The sequence below is a fragment of the Hemicordylus capensis genome, chromosome 5 (genome assembly GCF_027244095.1).
Source record: "Hemicordylus capensis ecotype Gifberg chromosome 5, rHemCap1.1.pri, whole genome shotgun sequence".
In the NCBI taxonomy this organism is placed as follows: Eukaryota; Metazoa; Chordata; class Lepidosauria; order Squamata; family Cordylidae; genus Hemicordylus; species Hemicordylus capensis.
The window spans coordinates 210,719,438-210,739,114 of NC_069661.1; the positions used below are offsets into that span (position 1 = coordinate 210,719,438).

At 44.7% G+C, this 19,677-nt stretch overlaps 1 protein-coding gene across 1 annotated transcript in view; it reads left to right on the top strand.

Annotated features, from left to right (window-relative positions):
• Positions 1 to 351: 351 nt before the first annotated feature.
• Positions 352 to 19,677, top strand: part of FAM234B (family with sequence similarity 234 member B) — a 38,604-nt gene continuing 19,278 nt past the window's right edge. The window contains exons 1-4 of the mRNA XM_053256991.1: positions 352 to 583; positions 8,285 to 8,677; positions 13,226 to 13,324; positions 19,281 to 19,469. Of these exons, the coding sequence (XP_053112966.1) occupies positions 547 to 583; positions 8,285 to 8,677; positions 13,226 to 13,324; positions 19,281 to 19,469 (718 nt within the window). The 5' untranslated portion in view covers positions 352 to 546. The remainder of the gene's footprint in view (positions 584 to 8,284; positions 8,678 to 13,225; positions 13,325 to 19,280; positions 19,470 to 19,677) is intronic.

The following is a 19,677-nucleotide window of genomic DNA, read 5'->3' on the forward strand; positions in this document are numbered from 1 at the left end:
CAATGCACCTCTGCTGAGAAGGCTTTAAGAATTACTGAGTGCATGTGTGTGTGTCACGATCCACCAGTGTAATCATCCTAAATGGCACCTCTACAGAGTGTCCCTGTGAGAGAGAATAGTTTGCCTACAGTAAGCAATATGCATTCTTAGGAAGGCCATTAAACTCCTCTCAGAGGGCAGTCTGAGAGATGCGTCTTCTGCCATCCACGCTCTTTCGCATTCGCAGCGCCGCGCAATCTGCACTCCGCTGTCCCTTCTGTGGAATTGCAGGGGGTCCTGAGTCGTCCATGTAGGTGCATGCGATACACGCACCACCACCGCGGATAGCAAAGTATCTGGGGCTGACTCTGCCGGGGAATCCGCCGCTTCTAACTGCAGCCCAAGAGTCCCTGTCCAACACGGAGAGTGCCGTCTCCGCCCCTTCCCTGCTGGCTCCCTCTCCCCCTTTCTGTGCCTGGCGAGCTCCTCATCGGCGCCCTAAGTCTGCAGAACTACACTTCCCAGGAAGCAAGTGAGCCGAGCGCCTGCGCACTTTCCCCTTCCAGCATGGCTACGGTGCTGTCACGGGCGCTGAAGCTGCCAGGTAGGGGTCTCTTGGCTCGTAGTGCGTCGAACGCGGGTGTGAAGCGCGGGGAGGTAGCAAGAGCGAGGCGGGGGAAGATGGCCCAGAGCCCCGCAGCTGGAGCTCTGCGGCTCGGCGCCGGCGGTTCCTGATGGGGAGAGCATCCGGGTTCCTGATGGGGAGAGCAGCCAAGGGAGAGACGCATCGACTCCCCCCTCCCTTCCCCCCCCCCGCGCGCGTCCGTGCCCCAGCAGGTGCTCCTCATCTCTGGCCATGCACAGAGAGACATGGCGGCGAGGGGGTCAATGCACCTTAGGACCGGGCGGGAGGTGTGATTGGTGGTGATACTTGGGAGGCGAATGGTGTGTGGTGCGACTGAGAGGGAGGGGAGGGGAGGGAGGGAAGATGACGGGGTTGTCATGGCGATCATGCTGGGAGAGGAGAGGAAAGGGCGAGGGGCTCTCTCTTGGATGGAGGGAGAGGAGGAAGGCTTGGACTTGGACCCGAGGAAAAAGATGGGGGAAAGAAAGAGACTGGAGGAGGAAAACAATATTGTTGTGCTGCCAAGGGAGAAATGGGAAAGAGATAAAAATGGAAGGAATTAGGTAATGGGGTCTGTGTGTGAGAGAGAGAGGTGTCTATTTTTCTCAGGGCTGCCTTAAACCTTCAATTGGGGCGAAAGTATCACTGTCCCCACATTTTGCAAATGTTGACATGACATTTCACAACTGGGAGAAGATATGTCACCTTAGAAACTGATCGATAAGGGATGAAGGACACAAACCTCAAGCCTAATACTGGTGGCTCCGTTGGGTGGGATGTGGTGGCTGATCCAAGTATAAGGTTTTCTCTTTCTTCTACACTTGGGCAGCTTTCCTTGTAATTAAAGGCATGTTGTTTTAAGCTTCACATGGTTGACCCAGATAGCTTATTATGCTGTGTACAAAACATATTACCCCTGCTAACTTGGCAAACACCCCTGCTAACTTGGCAAAGAGGCACCTTTTAACTGGTGATTCTCTTTATTGAGCAGGGGGAGAATAACTGGCCATATCCACCCCCAGCACAGTAACTCCAGTGACTGTTGCTGGTGTCTGTCTTATGTTTCTTTTTAGATTGTGAGCCCTTTGGGGACAGGGAGCCATCTTTCTTATTTCTTTATTATTTATTTATTTATCTGTGTAAACCACCTTGAGCCATTTTTGGAAGGGCTAGAAGTCGAGATGATGATGATGATGATGATGATGATGATGATATAATATAATTACATTTTGCACCTTGGTGGATGTTGCCCCGTATTTTCTAGTGCTTCAGCCATACCACTTGACCTGTTTACCTTCATTGAATAGGTGTTTAAAAAGAAACACTGCAGACCTACAGATAATTATTTTGTTAATTGAATTGTCTGTTTGTGCTTTCTTTACGTAAATGGCAAATAAGACATTCTTGCCACATTTCCAAAACACTTCTTAATATCTGTTATCCAAACATTGGTTTTCTGAAACAATTTATACATACCTCAAATTCACATGTATGTATTTGTATGAAAAAGTAAGAAAGTTCTGCTGAGCCTTGTCTATGTATTTCACAAACATCACACTTTTTTATCTACAGTGCTTGGCACATATGTACACTTTCCATCGGTACTATGCATTTGAGGGAGCCTGAATCCAGGTTCATTTTTAAAATGAACACATCTATAGTCATTCACCCAAATGCATCTGTATGCACGTACAATATAATGTAAAGCTCCATGCAGCTTTGGTATCCTAAACTTGATGTTGGTTAAGAATATGGGGGGGGAAATTCAAGCCTCAGTGAAATTTGTTTGTCAGAAAAGAAGGGAAGAAGTTAGCAATACATGTGATGAAACTGAGCCAGTAGGAGAGAGCCATGTCAGCTTATACTAGAATTGGGCTTTATCTCTGCTGACTCCAAGTACTGCCTCTCCTTCTTAATGTTTGGCCTGGCAGAGTTCTTCAAGTTCCTGGCAAAGCAAAATCCAGCAGAAAGGAAATGTGGCTCTCTTCTATTGGCTTGTATAAATGGTAACATCACCCCACCCCCCACCCCTGCCACTGTGTAGCCATCCAACATAAAACCTTGCTAATTCGTGAAATTGTCATGTGCTGCTTTTTATTTGGTTGAAAGAACAGTGTTCTCCATTGTATCTAACACAGCTTTTCCTCATTGTTAGCCTTCTTCTTAAGGTTTGTCTACACAATCCTGCAATGTGTGTTCTTCCTGTATTTGTTATCTTTTTCCCCCTTTGCACAAACTACCCAGGTATTTTCCCATAGCACAGCCCCCAGGGGAGATGGAATAGGTTGGAAGGAGAAGGGGAACCTCTTGCAGCATGGGGTTATTCCACTTTGGTTATCCAAGGGAGGGAAGGGAAACTGAGAACTCATTTATTACATTGAGGTGAGATTTGAGCAGGGCCTATACATGCAACAGAATGAGGCAATGGAATATAAAAGTAGTAGAACAAGCCATTCCACTTCGTCCTACAGGTAACAGATAGCACATCTTCCAAACTGGGGCCAGGAGGATCAACCTCCATCTTAGGCCAGAAAAGTAGGCCGTCTGTTGTGCAGAGAACTGGGACAGGTGGAGACCCCACCCAGCACTCCTGAAGACTAAATCCCCATTTGGAGTAAACAGGATCCTGGAACAAAACATCCCTGCAGACCAGACAACCACACCCCAATGCCATCAGAAAAAATCCTACCCACTTAATTGAATTTAGCATAAATTTTCAAGTGTGAATAACTCCAGATCAAGTCTAGAAAGTGAAGCATCACCAAGACAAAAGGGTTTTACCTTTTGTCTAGGTGATGATTCATTTTCTAGACCAGACCTGGAGTTATTCACACTTGCAAAGAGTAATTCTGGGTTTGCTCTATCGGGCAGGTGCCTGCTTCCCTGACTAGTATCTGTGGTAGGGAAAAGGGTTTCCTTGAGCATTTGAGTAGTTCCCCAAGATTCAAAGCGGGAAACGTATGCTTTGAATCTTGGGGAACTACTCAGATGCTCAGGGAAACACTTTTCTCTACTGCAGATACTGCCTGATAGAGTGAACCCAGAATTACTCCTTGCAGAATTACTCAGAATTAACCCAGAATTACTCTGTGACTCAGCAGATGTGCAACCGAGGATGCATACATATATAGAACATGGATCTGAGAAGTGTAGTAACAAGTACTGCCCTTATAAGACCCTACAAGTAGAAAACATTATCCCATGAAGCTGTTTAGCCCATTATCCTACTTAGAACTCTGCCACCTCTTTCTGCTGTATGTATACAGATGAAACTCGGAAAATTAGAATATCGTGCAAAAGTCCATTAATTTCAGTAATGCAAATTAAAAGGTGAAACTGATATAAGAGACAGACGCATTACATGCAAAGCGAGATGTCAAGCCTTAATTTGTTATAATTGTGATGATCATGGCGTACAGCTCATGAAAACCCCAAATCCACAATCCCAGAAAATTAGCATATTACATGGAACCAAGAAGACAAGGATTGTAGAATAGAACAATATCGGACCTCTGAAAAGTATACAATGTACTGTGCTTGATTGGCCAGCAAACTTGCCTGACCTGACCCCATAGAGAATCTATGGGGCATTGCCAAGAGAAGGATGAGAGACATGAGACCAAACAATGCAGAAGAGCTGAAGGCCGCTAATGAAGCATCCTGGTCTTCCATAACACCTCATCAGTGCCACAGGCTGATAGCATCCATGCAAGGAGTATTTGGGCAGCTGGGAGGGCGGGAGAGCAGGCGGTGGCGGCGGCCGGGCGGACTCTGGGGGCGCCGCTGCCGGTCCGGTCCGCCCCCGCCTCACATTCCTGGCTGGTCTGCCCGGCCGGGCAAGGGCCCCAAGGACTCGCAGCCGCCTGGCTGCGGCGGCGGTGCCAGGCCTCGGCGGCGGCTCCGCCGCCACCTCGGCCAGCTTCCCCCGCCGCCTCCTCCCCCCGCCCGGCTTCGGCGGTGCGGCGAGGCTGCGGCCACGGCTCCGCCGCCGCCGCCTTGGCCGCACCGTGTCCTTTGGCCGAGGTGGCGGCTTTGCTGCCGCCTCGGCCAGTCTCCCCCTTCCCCACATTCCCGGCTTCTTCGGGGCGGCCGTTTTTGGCCGCCCAACATGGCCGCCGGATGCTGGCGGTCGTGTCTCTCTTGGACTGTTCTGAGCATGCGCTCCGCGCATGCTCAGAACAGTCCAGGGAGGCACGGACACACGCTTGGTGTCCGTCCACGGACGGACACCAAGCGTTTTATTATAGAGGATAACCAGCACTTTGTATTTCATTCGGAAACATAGCAGCAGCCAGTGCAGTTCTTTTACAATCAGTGTTATATGGTCCGTTCGGGTAAACCCGGAGACCGATCCTGCTGCCACATTCTGTACCAGTTGTAGTTTCCGAACTACGTACAAAGGCAGCCCCATGTAGAGTGCATTACAGTAGTCAAGCCTAGAGGTTACCAGCATATGTACCACCATTTTAAGGTCATTTGTCTCCAGAAATGGATGTATTTGGCATATCAGCCAAAGCTGATAAAAAAACACTCCTGGCCACTGCCTCAACCTGAGAAGCCAGGGAAAGATTGGGATCCCCCTAAAAGAACCTGATCTTTTAGGGGGAGTCTTACCCCATCCAGAATAGGCAGATCTAACCATCTCTCGGATCCCGACCCACTACAGACAGTACCTCTGTCTTGTTTGGATTCAACTTCAGCGTGCTATCCCTCATCCAGCCCAATATCTCCTCCAGGCAAGCACTTGAGGAGTCATGCCATTTCCTGATGAAGTTGAAAAGGAGAAATAGATCTGAGTGTCATCAGCATATTGATAGCATCCCATACCAAACTTCCTGACGATCTCTCCCAGCAGCTTCATGTAGATGTTAAAAAGCATTGGAGACAGTATGGCGCCTTGTGGAACCCCACACTTTAGCTCTTGCTTTTCAGAACAACAGTCTCCAAATGACACCATCTGGAATCTGCCGGAGAGGCAGGAACGGAACCTCTGTAAAACTGCCACCCAATCCTACCTCTTTCAAGCGATCCAGGAGGATACCATGGTCAATGGTATCGAAAGCTGCCGAGAGATCCAAAAGGATCAGCAGAGTCACACTCCCTCTGTTGATCACCAGTTGGGGATCATCCATCAGGCCGACCAAGGCAGACTCAACCCCATAGCCCACCCAAAAGCCAGTTTGGAAAGGATCTAAATAATCTGTGTCATCCAAAACTGCCTGGATCTGAGAAGCATCCACTCGCTCAATCATCTTGCAGTTTAGAAGGAATATATGGTTGGTAGGGTACACCGGGGATATTTCCCCCCAGAACTGATAATTCATAAAGGTGTTTTGTTTTGCTTTGCTTTTTAATCCACTATTGAATAATATGGTCACAAACCAAGCATTGGCTCTGAACTGCTGATCTGAAGCAACTACTTGATCTTAGGAGTGCATTGTGATTCTTAAAACCCATTGAACTAACAGATCTTTAGAACAGCGCTAATGCGCAGAGGCGTATCTAGGGGAAATGCGCCCCCTGACCAAACATCTGACACCCATCTTTGAGATAACTTTACCATAATAACAGCTCAAAAATACAAGTCAAGCTTGTTAATTTTTTAATATTTCAAAAACTATTTAGCAGTGGACGTAGGCAGACCAAAAAATGCCGGAAAACTACAAATTTCAGTATGCTGGGGCTCATGAAATACCCAAAAACTTATGTGGAGGTATACTTGGAAAACTAAACAGAAGTGTCTGTCTAATTCTCTACTATGCATTGTTGCATCACTATTACATAAGTTTTAAAAATAAATGGAGAATTTGACTTTTCCTAGATACTCTGAAAATAATTAAAGGAAATGCAGAGTAAACTGTGTCACTGCTTGGAATATATTCTAGTCTTTCAGAAAGACAGTTAAAATGAGAGAAAGAGAGCAAGAAACTCCCAGTGGGCCTTAATTACTAAGGATTTCACACTGATTCAAAGACAAACTCACCATTAATAGCCATATTATTAAGACATCACATTTAACTCATTTATCACAAGAAGCAAAGCAAGAGCAAATCCTCGCTCCTAGATACAATCCTAGCTCATATGTTTCAGCTCAGTATTCACAAGCCCTGATTCTCTGTACATAGTGCCAAACTAAATATGTGTACAGTGACTTATATTAAATTTTTTTTAACATGTAGCCCATTCGGGGGGCTTCTTAAAGTGAGCCCTTTGGGGACAGGGAGCCATCTTATTTATTTTTTGTTTCTCTTTGTAAACCGCCCTGAGCTATTTTTGGAAGGGCGGTATAGAAATCGAAATAATAATAATAATAAAAATAATAATAATAAAGGCGTGGGGGGGGGGGTCTGCAAAGGTTCCCCATCCCCCTGCTGGCCTCTAGGGCCACACAGGGACCATTTGAGCATGTGTGGTGACCATTTTTAAATTGTTTTTTTTAATGGCCGCTGAAAACAAAATGGCCACCATGCATGCTCAAATGGCCTCTGCGTGTCCTAGCATCGCCTGGGGCCTCACAGAGGCCATTTGAGCATGCACGGTGGCCATTTTGTTTTCAGCAGCCTTTTTTTAAAAAAAAAATTAATTTTCGAAAATGGCGCCCCCCTTCAAGTGGCGCCCGGGGCACGTGACCTGCCTGCCCTACCCTAGTTACGCCCCTGCTAATGCGCCCACTGTTGGAAGAGCTGGTGGAAACATTAGCCCTGTGTAGGCATTAACCCTGCCATCTACAGTGTCCCCATGGTGGGGAGAAACAGGAGTGCTACAGCTAACAACACCACCAGCCACTTTAGCTGTGCCCTCCTCGAGTATCCTCACATTCGGTGCTTTGAAGAGCCAAGCACTGAACATGGAAAGAATTACTTTCTATGTGTGATTTAGAATGCTGGGATTCTAAATCATGGGGAAAAACTCTCTCTATCATCAGTGCTTCCCACTGCAGATAAGAGCTGAACTTGGGGACACCTGAGAGGTGTGGCTAGGGAGTGGTTGGCATGATACCATGGCTAGAAGCACACTTCCGTTTTCTCCCAACATGGATCCACTGCATACAGTAGGCATAATGTCTGCAAAGGGCTATGAACAGGGGCTATCACGCTTTCACTTGCCTTTGGCTATTCTGGCTGGGGATAATGGGAGTTGTCAAGATGTAGTGAGAACCCTAACTGAACTGAAGAGCTGGTCTACGTGAAATGTAGGAAATAGTGGGATAGATAAATACATAGGAAGGTGGGGACATATTTCGTTGTGATTGATTGTGCTCTGGAAGCAAGTATGGGTTAGTTTTGTTCTTGAGTAAAAAAGATGGGCAAAAGGATAGGACTCTGGCATGCATAGATTTAAGCACGAAGCAGCAGCACAGTAGCTCTGCAGAAATGTTTCTCATTATAGAACTCGAAAGCATTAGAGGGACTTAGGTAAAACCTGTCATATCATTTTCCTTGGGGAAATAAACTGTTGAACTCTGCCTATTCCTCCTTCTGTGCGGAATCTTGGAAACACAAAGCGGCCTTTCCTTTGATCTTGCATCATCGTTTCCATCCGATGAACATGTCCATCACTTGAACAATGACTTCCCTTATGTGCAGACAATGTTTTGGAGATCTGAGAATGCCAAAGAGTCCTTAATGCCCCCCTCCCCATCAGCCATGATTGACCATCTCCCCTCCTCTTTCTTCTCAGGCAAAAAGAGCCCGGACCTTGGGGAGTATGACCCCCTCACTCAGGCCGACAGTGATGAGAGCGAAGATGACCTCGTGCTCAACTTGCAGAAGAATGGTGGAGTCAAAAATGGGAAGAGTCCCCTTGGGGAAGTGCAGGACATGGACTCAGATGCGGAACTTGGGGTGGCAAAGCATCATCCCTCAGAGGGGATGGCAGAGGAGTATCCCCACGAGACCATGGGCAGTCCAGAGCAGAAGACAGCTGGCTCCTTGATGCCTTACTTGCGCACGGCCATCTTTTTGCTCACCATGGTTGTGTCCATGATCCTTGTGCTGGTGTGTGCTTTCCTCATCCCTTGCCCTCCTAGGGACTTGCATAATATCTGGACTCGTAACTTGGGTCAGGAGGCAGGTAAGAAACTTCTGCTATGTCTACATTTGCCCTCGTTCAGGGAATGGGGTATGCTAGTGGAAAAGAGTGTGAAGGATCTGAAGGGGAAGAATGAATTGTAAGTTAATGGGTGCCTAGCAAGCGGGGAAATGGCTGGACTAACAAGCCAGAGGTTGCCAGTTCGAATCCCTGCTGGTATGTTTCCCAGACTATGGGAAACACCTATATCGGGCAGCAGCAATATAGGAAGATGCTGAAAGGCATCATCTCATACTGTGTGAGGCAATGGTAAACCCCTCCTGTATTTTACCAAAGACAACCACAGGACTCTGTGGTTGCCAGGAGTCGACACTGACTCCACTACAGCACAGTTTACTAGCATTCATATGTAGGAGGCAAAACCTATTGATAGATATAGCCTTCAAAGGCCATTTAGATAAGTTAAAAGACTCCTAGTGATCTATAACCAAAGGCTTGCTCTTTTTGAATCACCTTTTTTTGAAGAAGTGTGAAATGGAGCCTTTCACACTTCCTCCAGTGCAACTATTCCTGCCCCCAAGTAGTGTTTCCCCAACTTCTTTCTGCCTTTCTCACACACTTCTCCATCTTGCAAGCTCTTGTGCCCTTAATCACCTAGCTTCCTGTTGAAATTCCAGTTGAATATTATTTCAGATTATTTTATTTTTACAATAATGGCAACACGATGCTATGCATGCCTTTGCTGAGTTCAATGGGGCTCACTCCAAGGAATTTTTACACACAGCAGGCTTTACTGCCGGTTTACTGGGAGACTTTACTGCAAACTCAAAGTTGTCCCCCAAACCCAACACAAATAGTGGATTTTTAAAAACCCCATACAGTGGTCCCTCTACTTACGAAATTAATCCGTTCCGAATGCACATTTGTAAGTCGAAAAGTTCGTAAGTCGAAAAGCGGTTTCCCATAGGAATGCATTGGGAACGGATTAATGCGTTCCGGAGCCTAGAAAAAAGACCCAGACCCCCAGTAAGGCTTGCAAACTGCACAGGAACATTTCTTTTCAAGAATAAACAAGCAGTAAACAGGCAGGCAAGTCAAGGAAACCGCATGTAAAATTCGTAAGTCGAGGAAACCCCATCTAAAAATTTGTAAGTCGAAAAAACCGCATCTAAAACCGGATCTAAAACTGCCGTTTGTAACTCGAAAAATACTTATGTCGAGTAGTTCGTAAGTCGAGGGACCACTGTATATAAATTGGGCTACGCTCTAACGCTCTGTGAAAAACCCAAATTTTGTGTGAACTGCTCCCCGATAACTTGTAGGGATTTCGGGGTAAATCTGGCTGATATGTGAATGCACCCCCTCCATTCCAGAGGAGGTGTGAGTTAAAGGGCTTTAAAAGCCCCATGTGAAAAACTTCCAGGTAAGTGAGTGTAGGATTGAAGCCTACATGTACCTAAAAGTGATGTCTCAATTTTATAAAAGCAAACTGAGGCCAAAATCAATTAATTCTGAAGATACAGACTTTGTGATGCAGTCCCAAATTCTGTGAGTACAACATTCAAAGTCTGAATTTGGGAGAAATGCGACAAGTTAACATAAATTTCTTTATTTCCATGCTTGTTGCAATTTGCAAGGATTTACCTTTTTGGCAGGTTCTTGAATACAGGAGGGCGTTCCCTTCTAGATAGCAAATCTAGTGCTGAAAGCTCCATATAATTACAAAGCAATGTGTTTAATGGTTAGATAATCAACAAGGGAGTGCTTATCTTTTAAAAGTGATTGAACCACACATGGAAAAGATGATTACATTTGATTATTTAAATAGAAGCTTTCCAGTGACTGAGTTAAATTGCTGATTTAAGTTTCTTTAAGTCATCCTAGTAGGAGATTAATCAATTGCCCAGCTTTATTTCTTACTTCCTTTCACAACAGCTACCAAAAAAGAAAAAAGAAAAGAAAAGAAAAGCTGCTCTCACTTGCTTCTCTATCTACTCCTGTAGCTGGTGATGCCATTTTACAATTGGGGGTTTGTTTATTCTGAATGCACATAGTGTATTTCTCTTTGGATCTCCTGATATCCTCCTTTAGAACTGCATCAAAAAAATCACAAAAATTTTCCAACTACAGTCTCCTCTCTGTATTTCATCTTCTGAAATAAGTAAGATTAATTATAGAGCTGTGATGTTTTAGAATGAGTCTTTGAAATAAGGGATATCTTGGAACCATAGAAGGGAAGGAAAAGGTTCTTGGGATACCTCTGCTTTAGAGATTGCCCTTTGATAGTAGTTTCTTATGACTCATTTGAAAATAGTTGGGCCAGTTCTTTTGTAACATTCTCCATTAGTCTTTTTTCTTCCTCATGTAGAAATGTATATGCTAAAATGCAACCCACATTTCCTTCCAAGTATTACATTTCAAAAACCCTTGCTAAACATCTACTCAGTATGTGTTGTGCATTCAGCCATTCAAAGGAACATTTGAATGTGTACAGGGCAGTGGGGATATCTAGTTTTTAGACTTGGGATCAAAGTATGTTAACAATGAATTGAGAATGTAGCTATGTGTATGGGGGTTAACTCAAGTCTCTGGCAAAAGAAATGCAGGGAGACAATAAGGGATACCAAAAGAGAGTTTGAGGAGCATGTAGCTAGAAATTTCAAGAGAAATAAAAACTTCTTTAAATATATCAGAATACCTGCCAGGGAGGGGCTTGGCCCCTTATATGATGAGGGTGTGAAAGGGATTATTAAGGATGATAAGGAGATTGCTGAGAAGCTGAATGAGTTCTTTGCATCTGTCTTCATGACAGAGGATACTGATCATATACCCGCTCTGAACTAAGCTTCTCAGGCTTGGAGGCAGAAGAACTGGGACAATTTGAGGTGACAAGAGAGAATGCTCTAAACTGTCTTGAAAGACTAAAAATTAACAAATCGCCAGGGCCGGATAACATACACCTAAGAATTCTGAAGGAACTCAAATGTTAAATTGCTAATCTCCTAACAAAAATATGTAACTTGTCCCTATAATCAGGCTCTGTACCAGAGGACTAGAAAGTAGCTAATGAAATTCCAGTTTTATAAAAGGGATCTGGGGGGATCATGTGGCTAAAGGTGATCTGGTTGAGAAAGTATACTTGGACTTCCAAAAAGCTTTTGACAAAGTTCCCCATCAAAGGCTCTTTAAATTTAGCAGTCATGGGATAAGGGGAAAAATAAGGGGACATCATGTGTGGATTGGTCAATGTTTGAAGGACAGGAAACAGAGGGTAGGAATAAATGGATAGTTTTCACAATGGAGGGAAGTAAGAAGTGGGGTCCCCTGAGATTGGTGGGACCAGTGCTCTTCAACTTGTTCATAAATGATCTAGAAGGAAGGGTAACCAGCGAAGTGATTAGATTTGCAGATGACAATAAGCTATTTAGGTTAGTGAAACCCAAAAGAGATTGCGAGGAGCTCCAAAAAGATTTCTCCAAACTGAGGGAGTGGGTGACAAAATGGCAAATGTAGTACAATGTAAGTAAGTGTGAAGTGATGGATATTGGGCGGAAAACCTCAACTTCACATATACACTGATGGGATCTGAGGGTGACTGACCAGCAGAGAGATCTTGTGTTCATGGTAGACCGTTCATTGAAAATGTCAACTCAGTGCATGGTAGCTGTGAAAAAGGCAAATTCCATGCTAGGCGTCATTAGGAAGGGGATTGAAAATGAAAAATGCTTATATTATAATGCCATATGCAAATCTATGGTGCAGCCCCATTTGGAGTACTGGGTGCAGTTCTGGTCATTGTACCTTAAGAAGGATATTGTAGAACTGGAAAAGGTGCAGAAAAGGGCAACGAAGATGATCAGGGGCCTGGAGCACCTTCCTTATGAGGCAAGGCTACAGCATCTGGTGGTTTTAAATTTGGAAAAGAGGTGACTACGGAAGACATGATAGAGGTCTATAAAATCATGCATGGTGTGTAGAAAGTTGACAGAGAGAAATCTTTCTCCCTCTCTCACAACACTGGAACCAGGGGTCATCCCATGAAACTGAAGGCCAGGAAATTTAGGACCAAGAAAAGGATCTATTTCACACAGATCACAATTAATTCATGGAATTCTCTGCAACGAGATGTGGTGATGGCCATTAGCTTGTATGGATTTAAAAGGGGCTTAGACAAATTCATGGAGGAAAGGTCTATCAATGGCTACTAGTCTGGTGGCTATAGGCCACCCACAGCCTCAGAGGCAAAATGCTTCTAAATACCAGTTGCAGGGGAGCAACAGCAAGAGAGAAGGCATGCTCTCACCTCTTGCCTGTGGGCTTCTCAGAGGCATCTGTTGGGCCAATGTTGGGCCAGGATGCTGGACTAGATAGGCCTTGGGCCTGATTCAGCAGGGCTGTTCTTATGTTCTTAAGTTGTTTGATCAGGAATGCTAAAGAAAGATGTTTGAACGGTCACCATCATGGACAGTGGTGACAGCATAGATAGCACAAACTGTTAATGATGGATGTATTTCTAGGTCATTCCAGGCCTGCTTTGGATGGTTGGGAGGTAACCCTCAGAAGAGTCACTTCTTTCACTTTATTCTGCAGGCAGAGTGCTGTTTCCCCCAGAACTTTTTGATGTCAATGGTGATGGGCTTCCTGACATCCTGCTCCCCTTCACAGCTCTGAAAAATGCTAATGTGTCAGGTAGGCATGCAAACCTGCATAGATAATCAAGAAATGTTTTTCAGGGTACAGTCAGAATATGCTATCATGCTGTACTACTCACCTCTTCCATTGACACAGAGTTAACTGGACCCAGTTGCTCTATTTTAATAGTACGTTTGATCATATACTTTTTTTAAAAAAAGAATCTTCTCCAAGGGCCTTTTCACACAATCAGTTGCTTTTTCTTTTAAAAAAAGAAATCAATATACATTTGCCTCCCATTTATGACACATGCACCAGACATATGCTGGCCAGACAAAGCTTTCATTGCAGGTATATCATATTTTTCAAGTAGGCTGTGTTGTTGGTGGCACCTGCAATCTGAATACCAGATAAGATGTTCATACACTTTATCAATTATTACAATAGCGTATGATTTCTGTTGTGTGCTAGTCTACAGGCGTAACAATAAACTTATTTATTTAGTCTTTATAAATACATTGTGGTTGTGCAAGTATCCCTGGTACTTTGTGGGGATGGGCGGATTGTTATGGTGCTTGCAGTGAACAGTGACACTTTCTTTCTTTCTTTCTTTCTTTCTTTCTTTCTTTCTTTATTTATTTATTTATTTATTTATTTATAATATTTCTATACTGCCCCAAACTTGTGTTTCTGGGCAGTTTACAATGAAAATAATTTAAAACATCAAATCAATTAACAATTAAAATAATTTAAAACATTAATAACATTTAAAACCCAGTATTAAAAAATTTAAAACTATAAATTTAATTAAAAACCTGGGTGAATAAATGTGTCTTCAGTGCCTTTTTAATAGTTGCCAGAGATGGGGAGGCTCTTATTTCAATTCAATTCAGTTTATTACGATCGAAGATCAGCACACAGATCAAATCCAGATACGAGAGTCCTCAGAAGTGAACATCGATAACAGTGCATGCATATATATAAACATACACATAAAATATACAATTAAGAACTAGTACATAAAATATAAAATGAAATAAGATAACAAAATAAAAACAGAACGAATTAAGAGTCTGAATTAACCATCTCCGACACACCGTATGCGGGTCTGAATCACAGCTGTACAGAATTTGGCCACCAGATGCGAGACATCAGTATATGTATCAGAAAGAAATAAGTTTATATAAAACTCCTCAGAATTATTTGGATATCTAAAAACAAGAGGGGCAATAAGTCTAAGATTGCAGATCAAGATAAAATGAGCAGTACAAAAGTACATGACCTACTGTTTCAACATCGCCATTCTCACATGGACACAATCTTTCCAAAAAAGGAACCCTCCTAAATCTACCCTCTAATACCAGGGGGCAACACATCCATCCGGGCTAGCATCAGGGCTCTTTTCTGGGTTGGATATGTCAGATTAAACAGTTAGTTGGCTGGTTTTAACTGCTCCAAACCACCTGTAGCTTGATGCCCGACCTAAATCTATCTGGTGCCCCATATCGATAATACGCTGCTTAAGGATCACTCTGGCATTATTATAGCCTGGGGGAGTAGAAATTCTATTGACAGTCCATATACTTTTAATTTTTCAGTGATTAAGAGGGTCCATTCAGAGGGGTGTTCATCCTTAAAGATTAAGGGAGCTAAGCCAGAAGAGAGAAAAAGTCAATTTCAGCCAGAAGTTGAAAATATAAATCCAGGCAGAGGAGGCTCTTTCAACAGAGAGCACATTCCAAAGTCCAGGGGCAGCAATGGAGAAGGCCCGTTCCTGAGTAGCCGCCAGACGGGTTGGCGGCACCCGCAGATGAACCTCTTCAGATGATCTTAACATGTGTTGGGGGTCATGGTGAAGAAGATGCTCTCTTAAATACCCAGCGTCTAAGCTGTTTAGGGCTTTATAGGTAATAACCAGCACCTTGTATTTTGTCCAGAAACATATCGGCAGCCAGTGTAGTTCTTTCAACACAGGAGTAAAATGTTCTCTCCTAGATTACCCAAGACCAACCTGGCTGCTGCATTCTGGATCAATTGCAGTTTATGGACTACATACAAAGGCAGCCCCAAATAGAGTGCATTGCAGTAATCCAGCCTAGAGGTTACCAGAATATGTACAACCGTTTTGAGGTCGTTCATCTCAAGAAATGGACGCAGCTGGTGTATCAGCTGAAGCTGATAAAAAGCACCTCTGGACACTGCCTCAACCTGGGACACCAGGGAGAGGTTCGGATCTAGAAGCAACCCCAGACTGTGTACCTGTTCCTTCCAGGGCAGCGTGACCCCATCCAGAACCAGCAGCCCGAGTTCCGACCCGCCACAATAAGTACCTCTGTCTTATCTGGATTCAGCCTCAGTTTGTTATCCCTCATCCAGCCCATTACTGCCTCCAGGCAGGCATTATGTGAGGTTATGCCTTCTCCTGATGATGTTGACATGGAGAAATAGATTTGGGTGTCATCAGTATACTGAAAACACCCTGTACCAAATCTCCTGATAATCTCTTTCAGCGGTTTCATGTAGATGTTAAACAACATTGGAGACAATATGGAGCCCTGAGGGACACCATAGGAAAGTTCAGATTTTGAAGAACAACAGTCTCCAAGAGACACCATCTGGAATCTGCCTGTGAGATAGGAGTGGAACCACTGCAAAGCAGTGCCCCCCACCCCCAGTCCCCTCAGACGTTCCAGAAGTAGACTATGGTCAATAGTATCGAAAGCCACCAAGAGATCCAAAAGGACCAACAGAGTCACACTCCTCTGTCAATTCCTGATTAAAGATCATCCATCAGGCCAACTAGGGCAGTCTCCACCCATAGCCCACCCGAAAGCCAATTTGAAATGGGTCTAGATGATCAGTTTCCTCCAAGACTGTCTGGAGCTGCGAGGCCATCGCTTTCTCAATCACCTTTCCCAGCCATGGATGATTGGAGACAGGCCTGTAATTGCTTAACTAATTTTTCCTCCTATCACATTCTGTGGGTAGCTTCATGTGTTATGCCAAATCTGAGGTTCAGTGGTATGGCTGGAACTCTACTTTTGATGTTGAGAAGGATATGCTGGGATTGGCTATGCTGCACAAACCTACCAGTCTCAGCATATTCTACCCTACTTGTATTACGGTATTTGACATCTGTAACTAAGACCTGAAATGAGGGACAGATGTCTGGTTCCATATTGCAAGTAGGAGAGAATATGCTACGAGTGATGGGTTTGTTCAACACAATTCTCAGCATATCCTTCCCGAAACCAGAAGCAAGGGATGCATGCATTCCTGGACCACTCCTCCGAATCCTAGGCTCAGCCTTGGGCCTGATCCAGCAGGGCTTTTCTTGCGTTGTTATGAGGGTACACTCACACATGTCACTCTCATAGCCAAGTTTCCCAGTGTGAGCACAATATTCTGTTGAAGGCTTTATGTTTGTGTTCTTGAGTGCATGAGTGCCTCCATTCTTCATGAGCTTTGCCAGGTGGACAGCTTTACAGTGGCAGGAAGTGCCTAAAGTTAAGTAGTTTTGAGCACTCCACCAAAGTGCTGTTTTTTTTAAAGAGACATATAATGTGCAGTAACTGTGAATCATGAGAAGCCAAGCTGAAGAATGCCGTTGGCTGTATGAATGGCACCTTCTGTTACTATCCTGATGTCATTGTAAATGGTTCCCTCTTATGAATTCCCTGCTGCACAGCCTAAGTGTAGCGAAGCTGCATTTACTGTATAAGGATGTAAGATGACCCTGAATTTAAGGCTACCATCCTAAATAATAGATATTAAGAACAGGTTACATCTTTATTTACCTGAAAGGAAGAGGACTACATAATTTCTAACATCAAATACAGGTTGAGTATCCCTAATCTGGACACTCGAAATCCGGAATGCTCCAAAATCCGGAAACCACTACGGCGTGCGCCTGCAGCACTGACTTGTTGCAGCTGAGCGCCTTGTAACAAAACAAAAAACAAAATGCCTCAGCTCACTTGCTTTGGCACTAGAGACTTTAAAAAAACTCTTTAAAAATATACAGTGTACAGTAACCTTTCATGTTTAGACTTGGACCCCATGCCCAAGATATCTCATTACAGTATGCAAATATTCCAAAATCCGGAAAAGTCCAGAATCAGAACACTTCTGGTCCCAAGCACTTCTGGTCCCAAGCAATACTCAACCTGTAACTTGGAAAAAACCTAGTTTTTGATTCAGGTAGATACGGTAATTGCCATTTGGAAATGCTCCGTGTGTCAACTGAGCACCCAGGCTTCCCACTGGCTTGAATGCATTTCTGCTGTCTCATCATTTAACATTAGTCTGCACTTTGAAATGCATCCTGCCCCAGTTGAATAGAATAAAACCCCAATTCTGTATTTCTGTTTGAAATCTATACAATACGTTTGCAGGATACTCGGGCATACCAACCTATACGCTGCATACATGTCAAAGTGTTTGGTGTGGTGGGGAGGGAGTGGTGAATACAACAAGGGCATCCCCCGCTAAAGGGAACAATCCCTTTATTGTGCTTTCATTATGACAGTGTGGACAGGTTAATGCTGTACAGCTGGACCTCATTATCCGCCGGGGTTAGGTTCTCGCCCATCACTGCGGATAACAAAACCGTGGATGATGAGACGCCAAGACAATGAAAATCTGGGGGTTAGGTTCCAAAGTGGTTCCAAAGGTTGCAAAGCAAGGGCAAGAGAAGAAAAGGAATGCTGGCCTTTCTCCCTGAGGACGCGACATCCAGCACTGGCCTCTCTCCCCGCAGTGGGTGCTTCTCCTCAGTGCTGGCCAACCCTCCCCGCAGACGATCCCTTACCTTTTCCTGGGCGGGCGGATTGCTCTCCTGTAGGCCACCTGCAGCTCGCCCGGCAGCTCCAGTGGTCGGGCTCAGGGGAGTGCCACTTTGTCGTGCCCTGTCCCTAGAGCCCCAGTAATGTACCATGTAAGTCCCCTTCTGGGAGCCCCCCTATCCCCCGAGTGTGCCCGCCGCAGCTGCAAGTAGCTGTGGCAGACACATGCCATGCGGCTCCCAGCGGTTCTCAGATGCAGCGAATTCTGGGCTGGGGTTTTTGCTGCTCGTGAGAATAGCTTCAGTGTCTCTTAGGTGGATTAACAGGGCTTTAGCCAGGACATTGATACAGGGCAAACAGTGTGCATGAATGGACATTTTATTTGCCTTTAGAAGTTTATGTGCCTCAGCTGAAAACATCCCGGTCTCTGTGAGAGACGTTTAAGCTCTTTTATTGATGTGTTTATTCAGTTTAATAAATATTTAAACGTTCATAAAGTGCGCTGCTCATCTAAGGGAAATTCAGGCAAGTAGCAGAGGAGAAAGAGCTGGAGCCAATCGCATTTCTATTGATGTGGGAAAGAGATTTTCAGGAGGGCCTGTTCCCTTGGGCCTTGGTTGCCAGCCTGTGTATAAGCTTGTTTTCTTAATTATCCTATAATTGACACAGTAGTTACCAGCTGCAAATAAAACTTAGCCACAGCTTGCGACTGTGTGCATGCTGGAAAATCGGAAACAGCTTGGTACAGCTGTCACACTGCATTCCATAGGAGTCTCTCTTGCACTGCAGTCTTTCTTCTGCTAGAATTACAAGGTCAACGGGCTGAACTAACCAAGGCGCTTTCCAGATTGAACCCTACAACTGTGTCACTACAGATCTGCTAAGTGTGCTTTCATACATCCTGTGTTATGACATCACAGTCCCTGCGCTGACAGCAAGGCACTTTCCAGTGCCTTCTTTCGGATTTTATCTTTGCGTTATAGTGCTACAATGTTGCATGTGCATCGCAAAGAAGTAGCTGTATTTTCCCGTTGTAGGAGTTTGAGATTCTGGGGATCATTTTCATACGACCCTGCCAAGATGAAGCCTTTTACCCCTGTTATAGTGTGGAATCTGGAGAGCACCCAATACTGCGACATGTACTAGAGACAATTCAATAGCCTGCCATTGCAATCAACTGAAAGTGAGAGTTGCAAAGGGATCTGACTGCTGCTTTTGTGTGCTTCTAGGTGTCTCCAAGCCGTGGGAAACCATGATTGCCCTTTCAGGTATTAATGGCAGCGACTTGTGGTCCGCTCATCTGGAAGAGGAGATTCAGAGTGTGCAGTGCAAGGGTCTGAACCTTGTTTCTACAGCGGAGCCTGCCTGCCTCATTACTGGGATCTCTAAGTTCCTTGGCCTGCTGAGTGCCTCTTCAGGTAGGAGCAAGTGGGAATGAATAAGCTCAGAAGTAAACTGGTCACCAGAGCTAGCAGAGCCACAATGCTTTGTTATGTTGTTGTGGGCCAGCACCACTAATGCTGTGTGCATGCCACAATTTGTTTAAAAATGCATCAAGGCAGGGTTTCTTAACCTTGGGCCCCCAGATGTTGTTGGACTACAACTCCCAGAATCCCCATCTGGGGG